The 15,422-nt window shown below is 44.3% G+C and overlaps 1 protein-coding gene across 2 annotated transcripts in view; it reads left to right on the forward strand.

Annotated features, from left to right (window-relative positions):
• The window catches only part of LOC101464205 (contactin associated protein family member 5), a 138,374-nt gene that overhangs the window by 77,538 nt on the left and 45,414 nt on the right, over positions 1–15,422 (forward strand). For both annotated transcript variants that reach the window (XM_076874660.1, XM_004571566.5), the window contains exons 7-10: positions 2,990–3,133; positions 6,108–6,375; positions 9,780–9,923; positions 10,040–10,205. In XM_076874660.1, the coding sequence (XP_076730775.1) occupies positions 2,990–3,133; positions 6,108–6,375; positions 9,780–9,923; positions 10,040–10,205 (722 nt within the window). The remainder of the gene's footprint in view (positions 1–2,989; positions 3,134–6,107; positions 6,376–9,779; positions 9,924–10,039; positions 10,206–15,422) is intronic.

Below are 15,422 nucleotides of genomic sequence, written 5' to 3' on the forward strand. Positions count from 1 at the left end.
TGGGGCCATGTATCGTGAGATTTTGAGCCAAAACCTCCTTCCATCAGTGAGAACTTTGAAGATGAAACGAGGCTGGGTCTTCCAACATGACAATGATCCAAAACACACCGCCCGGGCAACAAAGGAGTGGCTCCGTAAGAAGCATTTGAAAGTCCTGGAGTGGCCTAGCCAGTCTCCAGACCTCAACCCCATAGAAAATCTGTGGCGGGAGTTGAAAGTCCGTGTTGCTCGGCGACAGCCCCAAAACATCACTGCTCTCGAGAAGATCTGCATGGAGGAATGGGCCAAAATACCAGCTACTGTGTGTGCAAACCTGGTAAAGACCTATAGTAAACGTTTGACCTCTGTTATTGCCAACAAAGGTTATGTTACAAAGTATTGAGTTGTATTTTTGTTATTGACCAAATACTTATTTTCCACCCTGATTTACCAATAAATTCTTTACAAATCCTACCATGTGGATTCATGGATTTGTTTTTTCACATTCTGTCTCTCACAGTTGAAGTGTACCTCTGGTGCAAATTACTGACCTCTGTCATCATTTTAAGTGGGGGAACTTGCACAATCGGTGGCTGACTAAATACTTTTTTGCCCCACTGTATGAGCTACATTTGTTACTGTTATTATCAGCTGTATGAGCCAGTTAGTAATTAATATTGATATCAATATTAACACTGTAGCTGTCCTGTTTATAGTTAAATTCAGTATTTAATTTAAAAATTGTTTGCAACCAACATATGGTTGATTAGTGAAGTCGTTAGCATTGATAAGAAGCTGTGAAAAAAATAGATCTAAAAACTGTTTTTCTTTTAAATGAAGATTAAAATACAGCATGTGTAATAACTATGGGGACATTACGTAAACATGTTATTGACAAGAATGTCAGGCTAGAACAGGCTTTCATCTGCTGCTGCTCTGTTAGAGAAAGCTTTTAAGTCTGGCTTCATTCACAAGAGTGAGGTCATTAGTGAGGTCATTAGTGACATCATTAGTGAGGTCATTAGTGAGGTCATTAGAGGTCAAGCCCTGATGCCAGCTCATAGTGCTTGGATATGGAGTTCCTCATTATTTCCTGGGCATGGATTGGGACGTTCTTCCATTAAAAATAAATAAATGAAAAAATGTAACATGTGCTTTGCTCCTGTTACATTAACAAAGGAAAAAGTCTTCCCTCAACTGCTGCGGCAATAAGACCACAGGGGAGTCATATACAGTATGTAACAGGTGTGATGTAGCTTTGGAGGCTGTGAGTGCTGCTCATAGGGGGTCATGTGATTGTTGGGTTTCTCTCTGTATCTATGAAGCGCCTTGAGGCGACTTTTGTTGTGATTTGGCGCTATATAAATAAAATTGAATTGAATTGAATTGAGTGTTACTCCGTCAGCATCTGCCATAGATTTAATAAATAAATGAACGCTGATATCTCCTCTTTTCACAAACGCATTCATTACCCAACCTGTGCACACACACACACACAAGCCCGTTCAGCTATCTTAGTGAGGACCTTCATTGACATAATGGTTTCCCTAGTTCAGGGGTCACAACCTTTTACACCCAAAGAGCCATTTGGACCCAGTTTCCACGCAAAAGAAAACTCTGGGAGCCGCAAATACTTTTTGACATCTAAAATGAAGATAACACTGTATATATTGTTTTTACCTTTATGCTTTGTGTGAACAACTAAGGTGTGTTGCTTATGAAATCCATGAAGTGCTACAGAGAAAATTACATTTTATTTATGTAATTAACACATTTAGATCTCTTAAAGAAATACAACAAAAGCAAAGCTGAACTAAAATGAAACAAACAAAACAAAAACTGTTGTGAGTCATCCTCATATCGCCTTTGGGCTTTTGGAGCCTTGACTTGACTTTTAAAAAATAATTGGAAAAAAGCTCGATGCTGCTGAAAGAGGAAAAATAGATATTTGCAAAATTCTGCCTAAATATGTATTTTACCTGGTTAATGTGTGTGGCGGGGCGTGGTCTGCAGCGCCGCTGCAGGGGAGGCAGACGCACCTGAAAAGTGGTCAATAAAGAGAAGCTGAAAAGCGTGTTCATGCAAACATCGTCGGGTCTGCCGTGATATGTTTACAACGGGACTTCTGCTCTGCGCACAGCGTCTGCAGGTCGGGGCTGTACGAAGTCACTTTCATCTCTACAGGACTGTAAGCTGTCATCTGTGAGGCGTGAGCGTGTTTGTCTTTAACACAGTTCACGGTGGAGCTGCTGACATAATGTGGATCTGAACATCCATAACTGGCCTACCTGGGGTTGAAAGTCTCGATAAATGCACGCCGTTTCGGCGGGTACACCGGCTCTGCGAGTGTGACACTTATTATGAGCGATGAAAAAATTATAGAATATAATTTAATTTTTATATTTCAATATCACAATAATCTTCCAATGTAGAACTACAAGGTAAAAAAGAACTAACATAAATAAAATACACTTCAGCTAAATACTTCTAATTTATTTTCCCAAACCACGCGGAGCCGCAGTATAAGGACTAAAGAGCCGCAGGTTGCCGACCCCTGGTCTAGCCCCTCACCCTAACCATTAAAAATGAAGGCCTGACCCTGACCATAACCTAACTGTAACCCTGACACTAAAACCACATTTTGAGCCTCAAAAATGCTTCAAACTTGTGAGGACCGTGGGTGTGTCCTCACAAGTGACTGTTGGTTCTCAAGTATAGTAGAATGCAGATTTCGGTGCTCACAAAGATAGCTAGACAGGAACACACACACACACACATAAACAAACACACACACACACACACACACATACACAAAAACACACACACACACACACACACACACACACACACACACACTTCTATTTATGTTTTGTGTTTGGTATTTTGCATATACTTTGGTTGTTGTTGTGTTGGCACAATGACAATAAAAGATGAATTGAATTTCACATCATTTTTGTTAAAAACACGAGTTGTTCTTGGTGAATCGGTTTCTGTATTTTCTTCTTTAAAGCTGAGCTTTGGAGGGATCCCGTTGCCGGGTAAGCCCGGCACCTTTCTGAGGAAGAACTTCAATGGTTGCATGGAAAACCTCTACTACAACGGGATCAATGTCATAGATCTGGCAAAGAGACGCAAGCCGCAGATACACAGCGTGGTGAGTTGTGTAGTTTTCCACAGTGCTGCATGTGTTCTTAGTGAGTGTGTTGTGCATTAAGCTGAACTCAGCTCATATATGTAAAAAATGATGAAAAGCCTGGGTACCATGAAAACACAGACAGCAGTATTTGAGTTCTTCTGTCCTTTACAATCCTACACATAGATGATAGACGAATATAACGACTGATTGTTTCTTTCTGGTGTCTATAAAGACAAACCTGTGCAGTGATTCACTTTTAAAAGCTCACAAATGTGAAAAAGCCTCACAGCACAGATGATCTCTATTAGGGAGCGAAGCTGATGTAATGATATTTATAAAGATAGGAAAAATGCAGGAAGAGTGCATCTGTAGGCGGGCAAAAGACCGTGGGCGAGTGGAGCGAGTGAAACTGTAAAGGTCTAATTTGGTAATCATATATCGCAGTGCAGTAATTCTATAGTCAGGTTTAGCAGGAGTGTGAGGCAGCAGCATGGAGCAGCATCTCAGGACGGACCGACAACTTTATGAAAACATGTAAATAATCGTGGATTGATTGCACATTTCTGTATAAGCTGGATGAAGTTTAGAGCATGTCCTCTGGAGGGACAGAAGGCCAAACGGCCGTGGTGAAGGTAGGGTAACAAATAAGACTGGAGAAAGGTGCATTCCTCCATGGATGTGCTTTCACAGGAGGTCCACGGATAAAAGAGAAATGAGTGCAGCCTTATGTATTTTCTCTATTTGACAGAGAAATTTGAGTTTAGTGTGAATATGTGTGAATGAACATGAAGCCAAGCGATGGTGCTGCTGGAAAAGGCAGGCGCTCGCTCGCGTCGTTTCCCGGTTTTCTCTCTGCTGATTTGTGAGATATTTGATTAGTCACATTTAAGCGAGTCTTATCAGACACTGAGGAACAAGTGACAATCGTTACATCCGTTGTGATTAAGCCCAAGTGCTGTTTGAGAGTCACCACCTACACCAATCACCGAGCCAGGTCTCATCTGAGACACCCCTGCCTTGACGTCTGACTGCTGCATTAAAAGGTCTTTACTGACAACAGAAGCAGAGGTGGAAGAGGCCGGCGTGATGGAAGCTGTGATGGAATTTCAATGGGACAGTCTCCCCGAGGTTGATGGGAGGGATCATACTGAGAGTCAAAGAGCTGCGATTGCCCCGTGCTGCCCTGCAGGCAGCAGGACTGATGGGACTCTGACGTCAGCACACACCACTGTCTGTGTTCGCAGCTCTGACATATTCCTTTACTTAATTCCATGGATGCTTTTATCAGGTTAAACTCGTGTGCTCGTCTTGGATCGAGACCTAAATGTTTGTCTTTGTTACAGAGACAGAGGAGCTAGAAGAGTCCACAACCTGTTCTACATAAATGTGTGTGTGTGAGTGTGTGTGTGTGTGTGTGTGTGCATGTCTGTGTGTGTGTGTGTGTGTGTGTGTGTCTGTGTGTGTCTGTGTGTGTGTGTGTGTCTGTGTGTGTGTGTGTGTGTGTGTGTGTGTGTCTGTGTGTCTGTGTGTCTGTGTGTGTCTGTGTGTGTGTGTGTGTGTCTGTGTGTGTGTGTGTGTGTGTGTGTGTCTGTGTGTCTGTGTGTGTGTGTGTGTCTGTGTGTGTCTGTCTGTGTGTGTCTGTGAGTGTGTCTCTGTGTGTGTGTGTGTCTGTGTGTGTGTGTGCATGTGTGTGTGTGTCTGTGTGTGTGTGTGTCTGTGTGTGTGTGTGTCTCTATGTGTGTGCGTGCATGTGTGTGTGTGTGTGTGTGTCTGTGTGTGTGTGTGTGTGTGTGTGTGTGTGTGTGTGTGTGTGTCTGTGTGTGTGTGTGTGTGTGTGTGTGTGTCTCTATGTGTGTGCGTGCATGTGTGTGTGTGTGTGTGTGTCTGTGTGTGTGTGTGTGTGTGTGTGTGTGTGTGTGTGTGTGCATGTCTGTGTGTGTGTGCGTGCGTGTGTGTGTGTGTGTGTGTGTGTGTGTGTGTCTGTGTGTGTGTGTGTGTCTCTATGTGTGTGTGTGTGTGTGTGTGTGTGTGTGTGTGTGTGTGTTTCCACATGCACATTAGCACCACTGACCCTATGTGCCACACCAGGAGTCGGTGTATTAAAGTCTGTTTTGCTGATTGTCTCCATGGATGGTCTGATGTGTGTTGCTGTGTATTATGGGATGGAATAGTCTTTCTATTCTTTCCTCCCATAAAGATTGGTCCCAGTGTTTCCTCCCATAAAGGAGGTAATAAAGAAGCACTGAAACACATTTCTGTGGCATACAGAGAATCCGACCAGCTTCCAGTTCCTCTTCCTTTAATCACATGCTTTAATGGAGACTTCTGATTGGCTGTCCCCAGCCAATATAATATTTTTAACAGCAGGTGGGATGAGACCAATATTAGAGTCATCTCTCAGCAGCCAATAGGAGCCAGTAGAATAAACAACTGCTTGAAGCTTTAGCCTCCCAGACATGACCTGTATATATGCTGACCTCATATTTAATATTTGAGATGCACTTCATGCAGAAATGCTGGGAGCTATTCACCCATTCTGTGAAGATAAGAGAGTCTGCTTTTAAATGGATCATTCAATGACCATCGCTGTGCTGTGAGAGTGTCCACCACTGTAACACTGGAATATTGTATTGCAGAAAACAGTGAAAAGCAAAGTAAATCCATTATGAAGAAACGCTGACATTCAGTTTCCTCTCTGTGTGAGGTTATTTGATTAAATTTTCATTTGACACTACACAATGTGTCGGCTCTTTTACAGCATTACTATGAATTCTGTTCCAAGTACTACAAATTGGTACTGATGAATAATTTGCTGTTGATGCCAAATAATTCAGTTTAATGAATATTGTGGTTGACACTAGGAAAAGGTTCTGGTGTCAGTTACCATTTGTTCCCTGTTTGTGCGCAACAACATGACATTTATTTCCCATGACACCTAACATATTGTGCAAGATGCATGTAAATCTGCATCCTTGGCTTTTTCGTCCTCCAGGGCAATGTGACCTTCTCGTGTTCGCAGCCCCAGCTGGTGGCTTGCACCTTTGTGAGCTCCAGCAGCAGCTTCCTGTCGCTCCCATCAGCATCGCCAGCTGTGGGGGGTTTCTCCGTTCGCTTCCAGTTCAGGACGTGGAACCCGGAGGGGTTGCTGCTCTCCGTCCAACTCAACCCAGATCCACAGCAACTGAGGCTGCAGATCAGCAACAGCTGGCTACGCCTGACCCTCCACAGCTCGGGACGACAGAAATCAGAGGTCTCAGCCGGTGAGTCCACACAACAGACTAATGTGTCCCTGAGTCTACTGTGCACTCCTGATAGTACAAAATCAGACATTTCCTGTTCGGCTCGAACTAGACTTAATCATCCCCACAGATCCATGTCTGCACTAGATCTGAGATAGAAAAGGTTCAGTGGCATACACCACTTAGCCACACCATGAAACCACTGACAGCTGAAGTGATTAACATGTATTAAGTCGTTATAGTGGAATGTGCTGCCAGAGACAAACTCACCTAAAGATTGGTGCATGCCAGTTACACAGCTGGCCTGCAGGATAATGCAGCTGCATGCTGCAAACCAGCTCAGGAGCAGCTCAAGAAACATGAAATATAGTCACAGAAATGACCCTCATGTAATGATCAGGACCCAAAGTCCAAGCAGGAGGAACTAGAGGACACCAGGAGAGGCCCTGTGTCCAACCCCAGTGGGTCATTTTTGTTAGAGCGATGCAGAAACCTGTAGAGATGAAAAATGAAGCTAACGTTCACAGCTGTGCTCCTGTGCACACTCGGCCCCTTTTAATACATGTAACACGACCTGGAGGATGGAACGGCGCATGTTCGTACACTTTTAGTATTTGATTAACTTGTTAATTTGAAAATTTGTGTTTTAGTCATTTTTCTTCACAGTGTGCGGTTGTAGCAGTGTGACACATTAGATCAAGTTAATGTTGTTTTATTCTATTTGTGAGTCTACTAAGAAGCTACTACTAGCTTAGCAAAAGGACTAGATGAATTGGTCTAGCATGAACACAGACTGGCACAGGGTTGGGTCAGTTTCAGCTTCTGAATCACATTTTGATTCACAGCATCATCGGCGAACGCCAGCCTCCAAAAGCCTGTTTGCACTGCTGAGTCCTCCAAGGTGCTTGTTTTGTGCTCAGCAACCAATTTAATCTGTCTGACTTGTATCACCTTCATCCTGAAGAAAGTCGAAAATAATATGGCTTTTTCTTTTTTTGGGGGGGGGGACTTGAGGGAAAATATCATCTAATTATCTGTATAGGATTCCTTAGCAAAAATAACAGAGATAAGTAAGATTGCTTGGGGGAAGTCAGGCTCTCAGCAGTTGGATGGCTGCAGGGAAATATAGATGGAGAAGAAAACCACAGCTCAGGGACTGTATTCCCTTTTATATAATTTGCCTCATGGTGCATTAAATTAAACATCTGCGCAAGGACATATCAGCCTTAGAGCTGCAGCCTATGAAGCCCGTGACCTCGAGTCCTGCAGTCGTGCAGAAACAATACATTTACCATAGTTAAAGGAAGGATCTGTTTATTGTTCGTGTTACCGTCATCAGAATCCCTCGTCTTTCTCGTCCACTTTTGGAGGTCAAACTGAAATTAGATATAGCGTATCATAGCATCTATACGCAGGAAACAACGTTATCATATTAAAGGCAGTGCGAGACAATCCCCAGGTCCTCCTCTCTGATGTGTGGAAACCCATCCTGTGGGAACATGCTGCACCAAGCACAGATGCAGGGTGGAGGGCATTCCTATATGGAGATGATGTGTGATGCTCTGTTAGCTGAACATCTTCTCTGTGATGCCTGGACCGTAGTGTGGGAGAGCCCGGTGTGTAAACGTGAGCGCGGCGTGCTGAGTGCGCGTCGGGCACAGCGATCGTCCGAAGCTTAAGAAATGAATCATAAACATGGAAACATGGTTTTAATTAAAGGCAGCTACAGATTCTCACCACTTTGCTGGAACAGTGTAACGATGTCAGACACCGAGCAGCATCACTCTCAGCGTAATCATTAAACTGCAGACTTTTGTTTTTCTCCAAAGTTGAACTTTTCCCTTCAGTTTCATTCGCACTGTCACATCACTGTTCCACTGCGTCCTCGTTCAGCTGATAGAAGAGCATTGGCAGGATGAAAATGGGCCCTGACAACGTGGGAGCTGCGTGCACGGGGACCTCAATGTGAAAAGAATTGCGTCTCCATCAGACTCTCGTCAGGAGACGCACAACATGTTGCATGAACACACTGGTGTGGACACGGGGCTGCCACTGACTCTTTGGAGCAGTGATCACATCCAAATATATTTTTTAGAGGCAGGATAAGAGTTGACCTGTTTTTACAGTTGAAACAAATGCTTGCGTCAATGCGATCGGCTGTTCCTACCCAGCTAATAGTCCCTGCAGCGTATCAGGTCATTGTTGTGCAAGTCCTCAGACTCATTTAGTTGTTCAGAGTCTGTCTTGTCTTGCTGTCAGACTCCAGCTCCTCCGTCTTGCACTGATTATGATCCTTATTCTGCTGAGGAGATGCTGTGACTACAACACTGGTGCTGTAGCACTGGAACACACTCAGCCCCGGGTTGGATGTGAAAACGATAAGCGCGTCGTGAGGATATCAGCTGACATGAAACACAAACAGAAGCTGCCTCGACTCAACTCTTAGCTCACAGGGATTATTAGCTGTACATACTAATGGCCATGTTTAGTGTGAGCGTTCGCCACTCTAACACTTTAAAAGATGAGCAGCAGCCACACAAACTGACTGGGCAGCAAGGAGACAGCAAACACATGTTGAGATTTATATTTCTGACCTGAAAGGAGGGAAGGAAACTCAGATTAATGTTGTCTGCTGTGGCAACTCTGCTTATTCCATGACACAGAGAAACTGCCCGCGGCCCTCAGACTCTTCTGGGATGCAGGGATCTGCTGCAAGTCACGGGCACTGTTGGACTGAGTGTGAGTGGAACAGAGGCGTGGGTCAGTCCTCCTGAAGGCTGCAGCTTTGTGATGATCTGTCACAGCCACTTTTACTTTGGTGAAGCACTTGGTGGCTTACAGGTTAAAGGTTTGGGTTAGGCAGTGCAGGCAGCTGTAGTAACCTCCTCAGTCATCATCAGCAACAAGGGAACAAAGAATCTGACTGACACATGTCAGAAGATATTCCAGATGTTGGTCTGCAGAGTCGTGTGAGTGTGTTTGCTCATGTCTGCAGCCTTCTGACTGTAGGTGATCAGCTGTAACAGAGATGCTGGTGTCATCTTTAAGTGAAGGATGGAGAAGGATTGACTGCGGTACAGTGCTTACTTCACATTAGTGGAGGTAATGCACCCACGTTATTCGTTGACAATAATAAAGAACCAGGAAGAAGCTGACGTTAGTAATTTCTCCACATTTCCATATTCACTTCATCTAAATGATAAAATATGCGCTGAGTGACACGGCGGAGGAGGCAGGCTTTTTGTTTGGAGGCTCCGAGTGATGGAGGAGGCTGGAAGCTCTGCAGCTCCTGTGGTGTCCGTGAAAACAAGCGTGTGTGTGCACAGGAAATTTACTGGCAGCTCTCAAAAGTCTATTTTTAATAAAAGTAAAATAAATAAATATTGTTGTCTTCTAAACTTCCAAACTGAACCGTTCTTCATCAGGCAGGAGAGTCAGCGATGGGCTGTGGCACTCTGTGAGCCTCGACGCCAGGAACCTACAGATCACTCTGACTGTGGATAACGAGCCCTCCTCCACTATTGAACTTTGGGAACAAGTGCAATCCAGAGGCAGCTTTTACTTTGGAGGTTCGTGGATTTACACACCAATATTAACATAGCTTAAGACGTTCTCCTTTACACGCTAACCCAATGTTTCCTGGGAATAAAAGCTAAAGGTTGTATCGTGTGTTATTTCCATCCAGGCTGTGCTGCGACTGCTCCAGACTGCCAGGGCTTTGCTCCGGCGTTCCAGGGTTGTATGCGGCTCATATTCATCAACAGCCAGCTGATGAATCTCAGTCATGTACAGCAAGGACTGCTGGGGAATTATAACGAGCTTCAGTTCGACACGTGCAATATAAAAGACAGGTAAAGTATCCTGAATGTGTTTGAGTAAGAACATGGCTCAGACGTAGAGCTGCTGAAAGCATGCACACGTGACTGTTGAATGTCAAACATTATCCAAGATGGCAGCACAGCCTCATCCATGCCCACTCTGTTAATTTGTGGATGACAGCGTGCTGCCTGCAGCGCAGCCTGAATGTCACTGACATCTTGTCCTATAGAGACAAACTGACAGGATCGTCCAATTAAAGTGCAACAGAAAACTGGCGAGTAGCTTCCCTGGCAGAGGGCTATGCTAACAAGCTGCCTCCCTACTGTCCTGTGTGCCGCGCTCTCCCTCATTACCCCACAGCTGCGGGCCCTGTGAGCACCTTCATGTGGATCTTGTACAGGATTGAAGTAAACATGCAGACTGCTTTTTCTTCAGTTTCACATGTCTGCTGTCTAAGCCAGCGTTTGCAAACACAGGAGCGACGGCAGTCTCCCGTGTCAGTGAGGCGAACGGCGCGCTGCAGGAAGTGACCGAATAAAGAAGGCGATGCAGCTCCAGGAGATGCAGCTCCAGGAGCATGCTTTGGTGCTCTTCCACGTGATTTCATTTATTGAAGGGCGTCAGTCAAGAAGCAAACTGCCACTAGGATTACACAAACAGCATCAGGCTGTCTTTGATGAAACATGGCTGAAACTTTGGTGCAGATACTGCAGCGGTGTACAAACTCACCCTCCTCAAGATGAGTTCAGCCATCCTCTGTTTTCTTTAAGCAGCCATCCATACGTCCATTTCTACTGCTGGCCACAGGGACAGCAGTCTCACTGTAGTCCAAACATCTCCCAGCCTCTGGCTCTGAATCGGAGATGTTCTCAAACCAAGTGAAAAACATTTCCATCATGTTCTGGGCCTCCTCTTGGATGGACGAATTACTCAGCTTAGATGCATCCAGAAGGCATCCTGACAGGAAGCCTGAACCATCACTGAGGGAACAGCAGCTCTACCCTGAATCACTCAGATCCTCATTCAGCCTCTGCTGTCACTTTATAGCGGAGGCCAACATTTGGTGCATCTCTAAAGCTGAGCCAGGACACCCTTCAGCTTTTGGTTGGACCCTGTTCTTATTCAAATGACGACACATACAGCAGTACCACTGCTTACATTGTACCGTGTGGGCCAGAGGGCTGCACTGTGTAGAGTCACTGTTATCATCCAGTGCACACACTTCACAGCATGCCAGCCTGCACTCCCGTCTTTATGCTTGAACTTTAATTTAGGCTCCAGCAGCTCCTTGGGGAAACTCCTTCATCTTCATGCTAACTGTGTTTGTCTTTGCTTTGGTGTTGGCTTGGTTACGTATTTTGCACTGAATAACCATTTACTTCCTGAAAAAGATTGATTTATCAGGCTTATGTTTATTATTATTATAACATTTAAAAACTTCAGGGCTAGCTTACGCCGTCGAGTTGCTATGATACGAGAGTGGGATGTTTGTTAGTGAGATCCACCTTGACCAGTGACATCTGATTTCTCACCCGTGTGGTGAGAGCTCGGTCCTGGGATGTATTTACTGGGTGAATGAGATCAAATGGCAAATTAACTGCTAATAAAAATCATTTGAAAACTTGAGGGAGGTGAACCTATGATTTCCTCGTTTCTGTTCTGAGCCTTTACTTTGACGATACGAGGAAATGAACTCAGACTGAAGCTTCTTTGCTTTCGGTCTAATTACACTGTGACTCACTTTATTCTTCGTGTGCACCTGGGTGTGCCAGCTGCTGTCATTTCTTGACCTGTAAGGTCAACCGTGCACACAACATCAGAAAATAGCCCGACGGTAATTAAACCGACGGCTGCAACCTTATCCGTGTTGCGGCCGGCCTGTGCTGCTGCAGTTAATAGGTGAGAGATAAAAGTGCATGAAATTATAGATGCATGCTTGAAAGGCTGGCAATTATGTGAAACTGAAGGAGGCTGGAGGACGGGACTATTAATCAGAAGAGTGCAGTTTAAAATTTTCCCTGAAACACGTTTTGTGGTGAAATCCTATTAACGGGCATTCTTGTCTGAAGGTGACAGAGATGCATTTATTTTTAGAGAAGCGCTGCCACGGCTCCACTTTCTCAAATTCAGACAAGGGCGCAGTGTGTGAGAAAGCGTCAGTTCACACTTGTTTTTATTTTTACTTTGCACAACATGAATCAACAGCAAATGAGTCTTTTGGGGGACTTCAAAGCTGGTGTTCATGACAGCACAGGAGCGAATAAAGGGGAACGTGAGCACGGCTCTTTCTTACCTGCTGGATAAAAGATCGGCTTTGTAAACACCAACAAAACAACTGCTTCTGTTAGTCGCTAATGCAGATGCCTGGAAGCCGCCTATTTATGTGGGTTTGTTTGTTTTTCCTTCTTTGTGGTTGGAATAGGGTTGCCAACCGTCCCTTAAAATACGGAATCGTCCCGTATTTAGAAACAAAAGTACACGTCCCGTATTGAGCTAATAAGGGACGCACTTTGTCCCGTAATACAGTGAGAATCAAAAGTAGTCTATAAATGTTTATGGAATTAACGCTTTGTTTGAAAACATAATTCCCAGCCCCTCTCCTGCTTTGTGACCAATGAGCTGACAGCACACTTATGACAATTCGAGTATGACAAGTCAGATTACCGCTCATCTCATTGGTTGAGGAAAGGTCGCTTACGGAGAAAATACCGGAAGACAACCGATGACCACAACAACAAGCATGGCCAACAGGGAAACAAACGCCGACACTGCGGTGCAAGTCTCGGACGGCACACTGTGCGTCCATAACATGAAGGTTATAACAGAAAATCTGTCGCTCGCTCTCTCTGTCTTTCACTCACACAGACACACCACCACCATCAACTTTGCTAAATTGCTAATGAAAAACATGACCAGGCAGCTGTGAATGAGCAGCATGTAAATCCAACTATTTTCACGGTTGTTGTGGTCGTGATAATTTTGTGATGCCACATCGAAAAGGCTCGGATGAGCTTTCCAAAGTTCTACAAGTTGTGCCTCCATCACTTGTGTCCAGATCACACGCTGCACAGCTGTGCTGCTCCATCTTTTTCACCGACGTTTACGTGTTTGCGCGTGAGCAGCTGCGGTGACACCCTCACGAGTGATTGATAATCGGGAGCTGCTCGAGGTGTTAATCGCTTCTCGTTACCCCACGTATACTACACGATGCACGATGAAGGCCAAAATCGGGCTGATCACCAAATCGGTCGCACGACTCAAAAATCGGCTCAAAATGGGCCAAAAATCGCACAGTGTGAGCCCAGCGTTAGAGCAGCAATGTTTGTTCGCTCAGAGAAAGAAAAAAGTCTGCAAAAGTACTGGGAGGACTGGGAAAAGGAAAACACCTGGCTGGGAAAATGCACGATAACACCTATAAAGCGCACTGCACTGTGTGCCGGCGCACTTTTTCCATAGGCATGCTTCTAGTGGTGGCACAAGAAGAACATGAGGGGCATGAAAGCTCGGGGAACCCTTTACCAATTTTTTGTCCACCAGGCCACGGCAGAAGCAGATATGGTATGTAAACACTGGTTTATTTTTTAAACCCTCTGGTTAAGGTTAATATGGGCATGTGCGGTGAATATCAGCGCTATGTGGCCAGAAGTGTGATAATATAACTTATTTTGTGTAATAAACATCTGTAAGGATAGATGATTACAACAAATAGATCACTAATACATAAAAGTAATACATAGATGAATAATGATGATGAGTTAAGATGCGTAATCATGGGAACAAGCGGGTTTACAAACAGGAGCAGCTGATTAGCATTAGAAAAGCTGAAATAATACCTCAACTGAAGCCAATTGTACTAAATGCACTATATGTGCACTGTTACAAGAATATTTTTGTTCTATTGCTTTCTATTAATTTATATAATTTTAAGTTAAGCAGGACAGAGTTCTTTTAAAGAAAGACTTACTTATATTCTCAAAAGTTAAGCATGACAGGCTTCTGTTTAAGAAAGAGACCTGTTTTACTGTGTTAATGTTGTCATTGTGAGCTAAAAATAAATAGCTAAATGATCATTTGTTTCCCATATGGTCATATCACAAAGAATATGCATCTGCTTAAATCAAATTCAAGTCAAATGGTTAAAAAATAATTTCACACACAAAAAAAGAGCTACCACACTGGGAAGGGTGAAGACAACTGGGTCGCCCGGCCCTGGCCACGAGGTGTCCCTTATTTATTTTTCAGGGAGTTGGCAACCCTATGTTGGAAGTAAAGTGTTATCATCCTGAGCAGCTCCTAAAGCCTCAGTTGTTCTGAAAGCTTGAAAGAGCTCAGCACATCAGGAGGTAGCTACAGATTTTTCAATTAGTCAGCAGACGGGAAAGTTAATTAGCAAACGTTTTGATAATCAATTAATTACAAGCAGTCAAAAGACAGAACATCTCTGCCTGCAGCTTTTTCAATGAGAAAACTTGTTCTGTGTTGTTTCTGACATGCTAGCATGTTGCATGTCCTTCACTTTAAAATCGCTGCTTACAGTCTGAAGAGAAGGACCAATCATAGATGCATGCATAGATATACCCCTTTGGTAGCGGTGACAGAGGGCCAATCTGCTCAGCTCTGTGTGGTTTTGTGTGGCAGAGCATTTGAGCTAACATAGCATGCAGACGCTAACAGCAGCAGCATTTCTTTCTTTGTGAACCTGAGAAGCGTCATTACTGAAAAGCCTGTCAGGTCTGTGACAAACCTCTCCTTGGATGTGTGTATATACACATACAGCTGTCCCTCACTGGACAATCACACACTGTCCATAGATGGCCCCTCATCTTAGCTTTATTGGTGACTTTAGCTGGAAATGTGACTGAAGTGTCACGGTCGTGTGATGAACCGCCAAGCCGACTCTGGAGAACGCAGGAAAACACGCATGGATGGGGTTTGAAGTGTACTCTGCTTCTCTGCTTTGTGACTAACTGTAATAACAGATGTTCATCATTGCAGATCCACTCAGTCCTGTTTTGTTTAAGTGTTCCTCAGACAGAGATTCATGGATCAGAAACAGCTGAACTGCAGTTCTGGCAGAATGGCAGATACCACGGATGAAGATCGCCGCGGTTAGAGCTCCAGATTGTAAAGCTAAAATCTTCTTATAGCACCAGTTACAACAACAGTTACCTCAAAGTGCTTTATATACAATATTAGAGAGAAAAGCTGCAGCAATAGATGATCCCTGATGGGGAAGCACTCGTGTCAGC

Source organism: Maylandia zebra, linkage group LG16 (assembly GCF_041146795.1).
Source record: "Maylandia zebra isolate NMK-2024a linkage group LG16, Mzebra_GT3a, whole genome shotgun sequence".
NCBI lineage: Eukaryota > Metazoa > Chordata > Actinopteri > Cichliformes > Cichlidae > Maylandia > Maylandia zebra.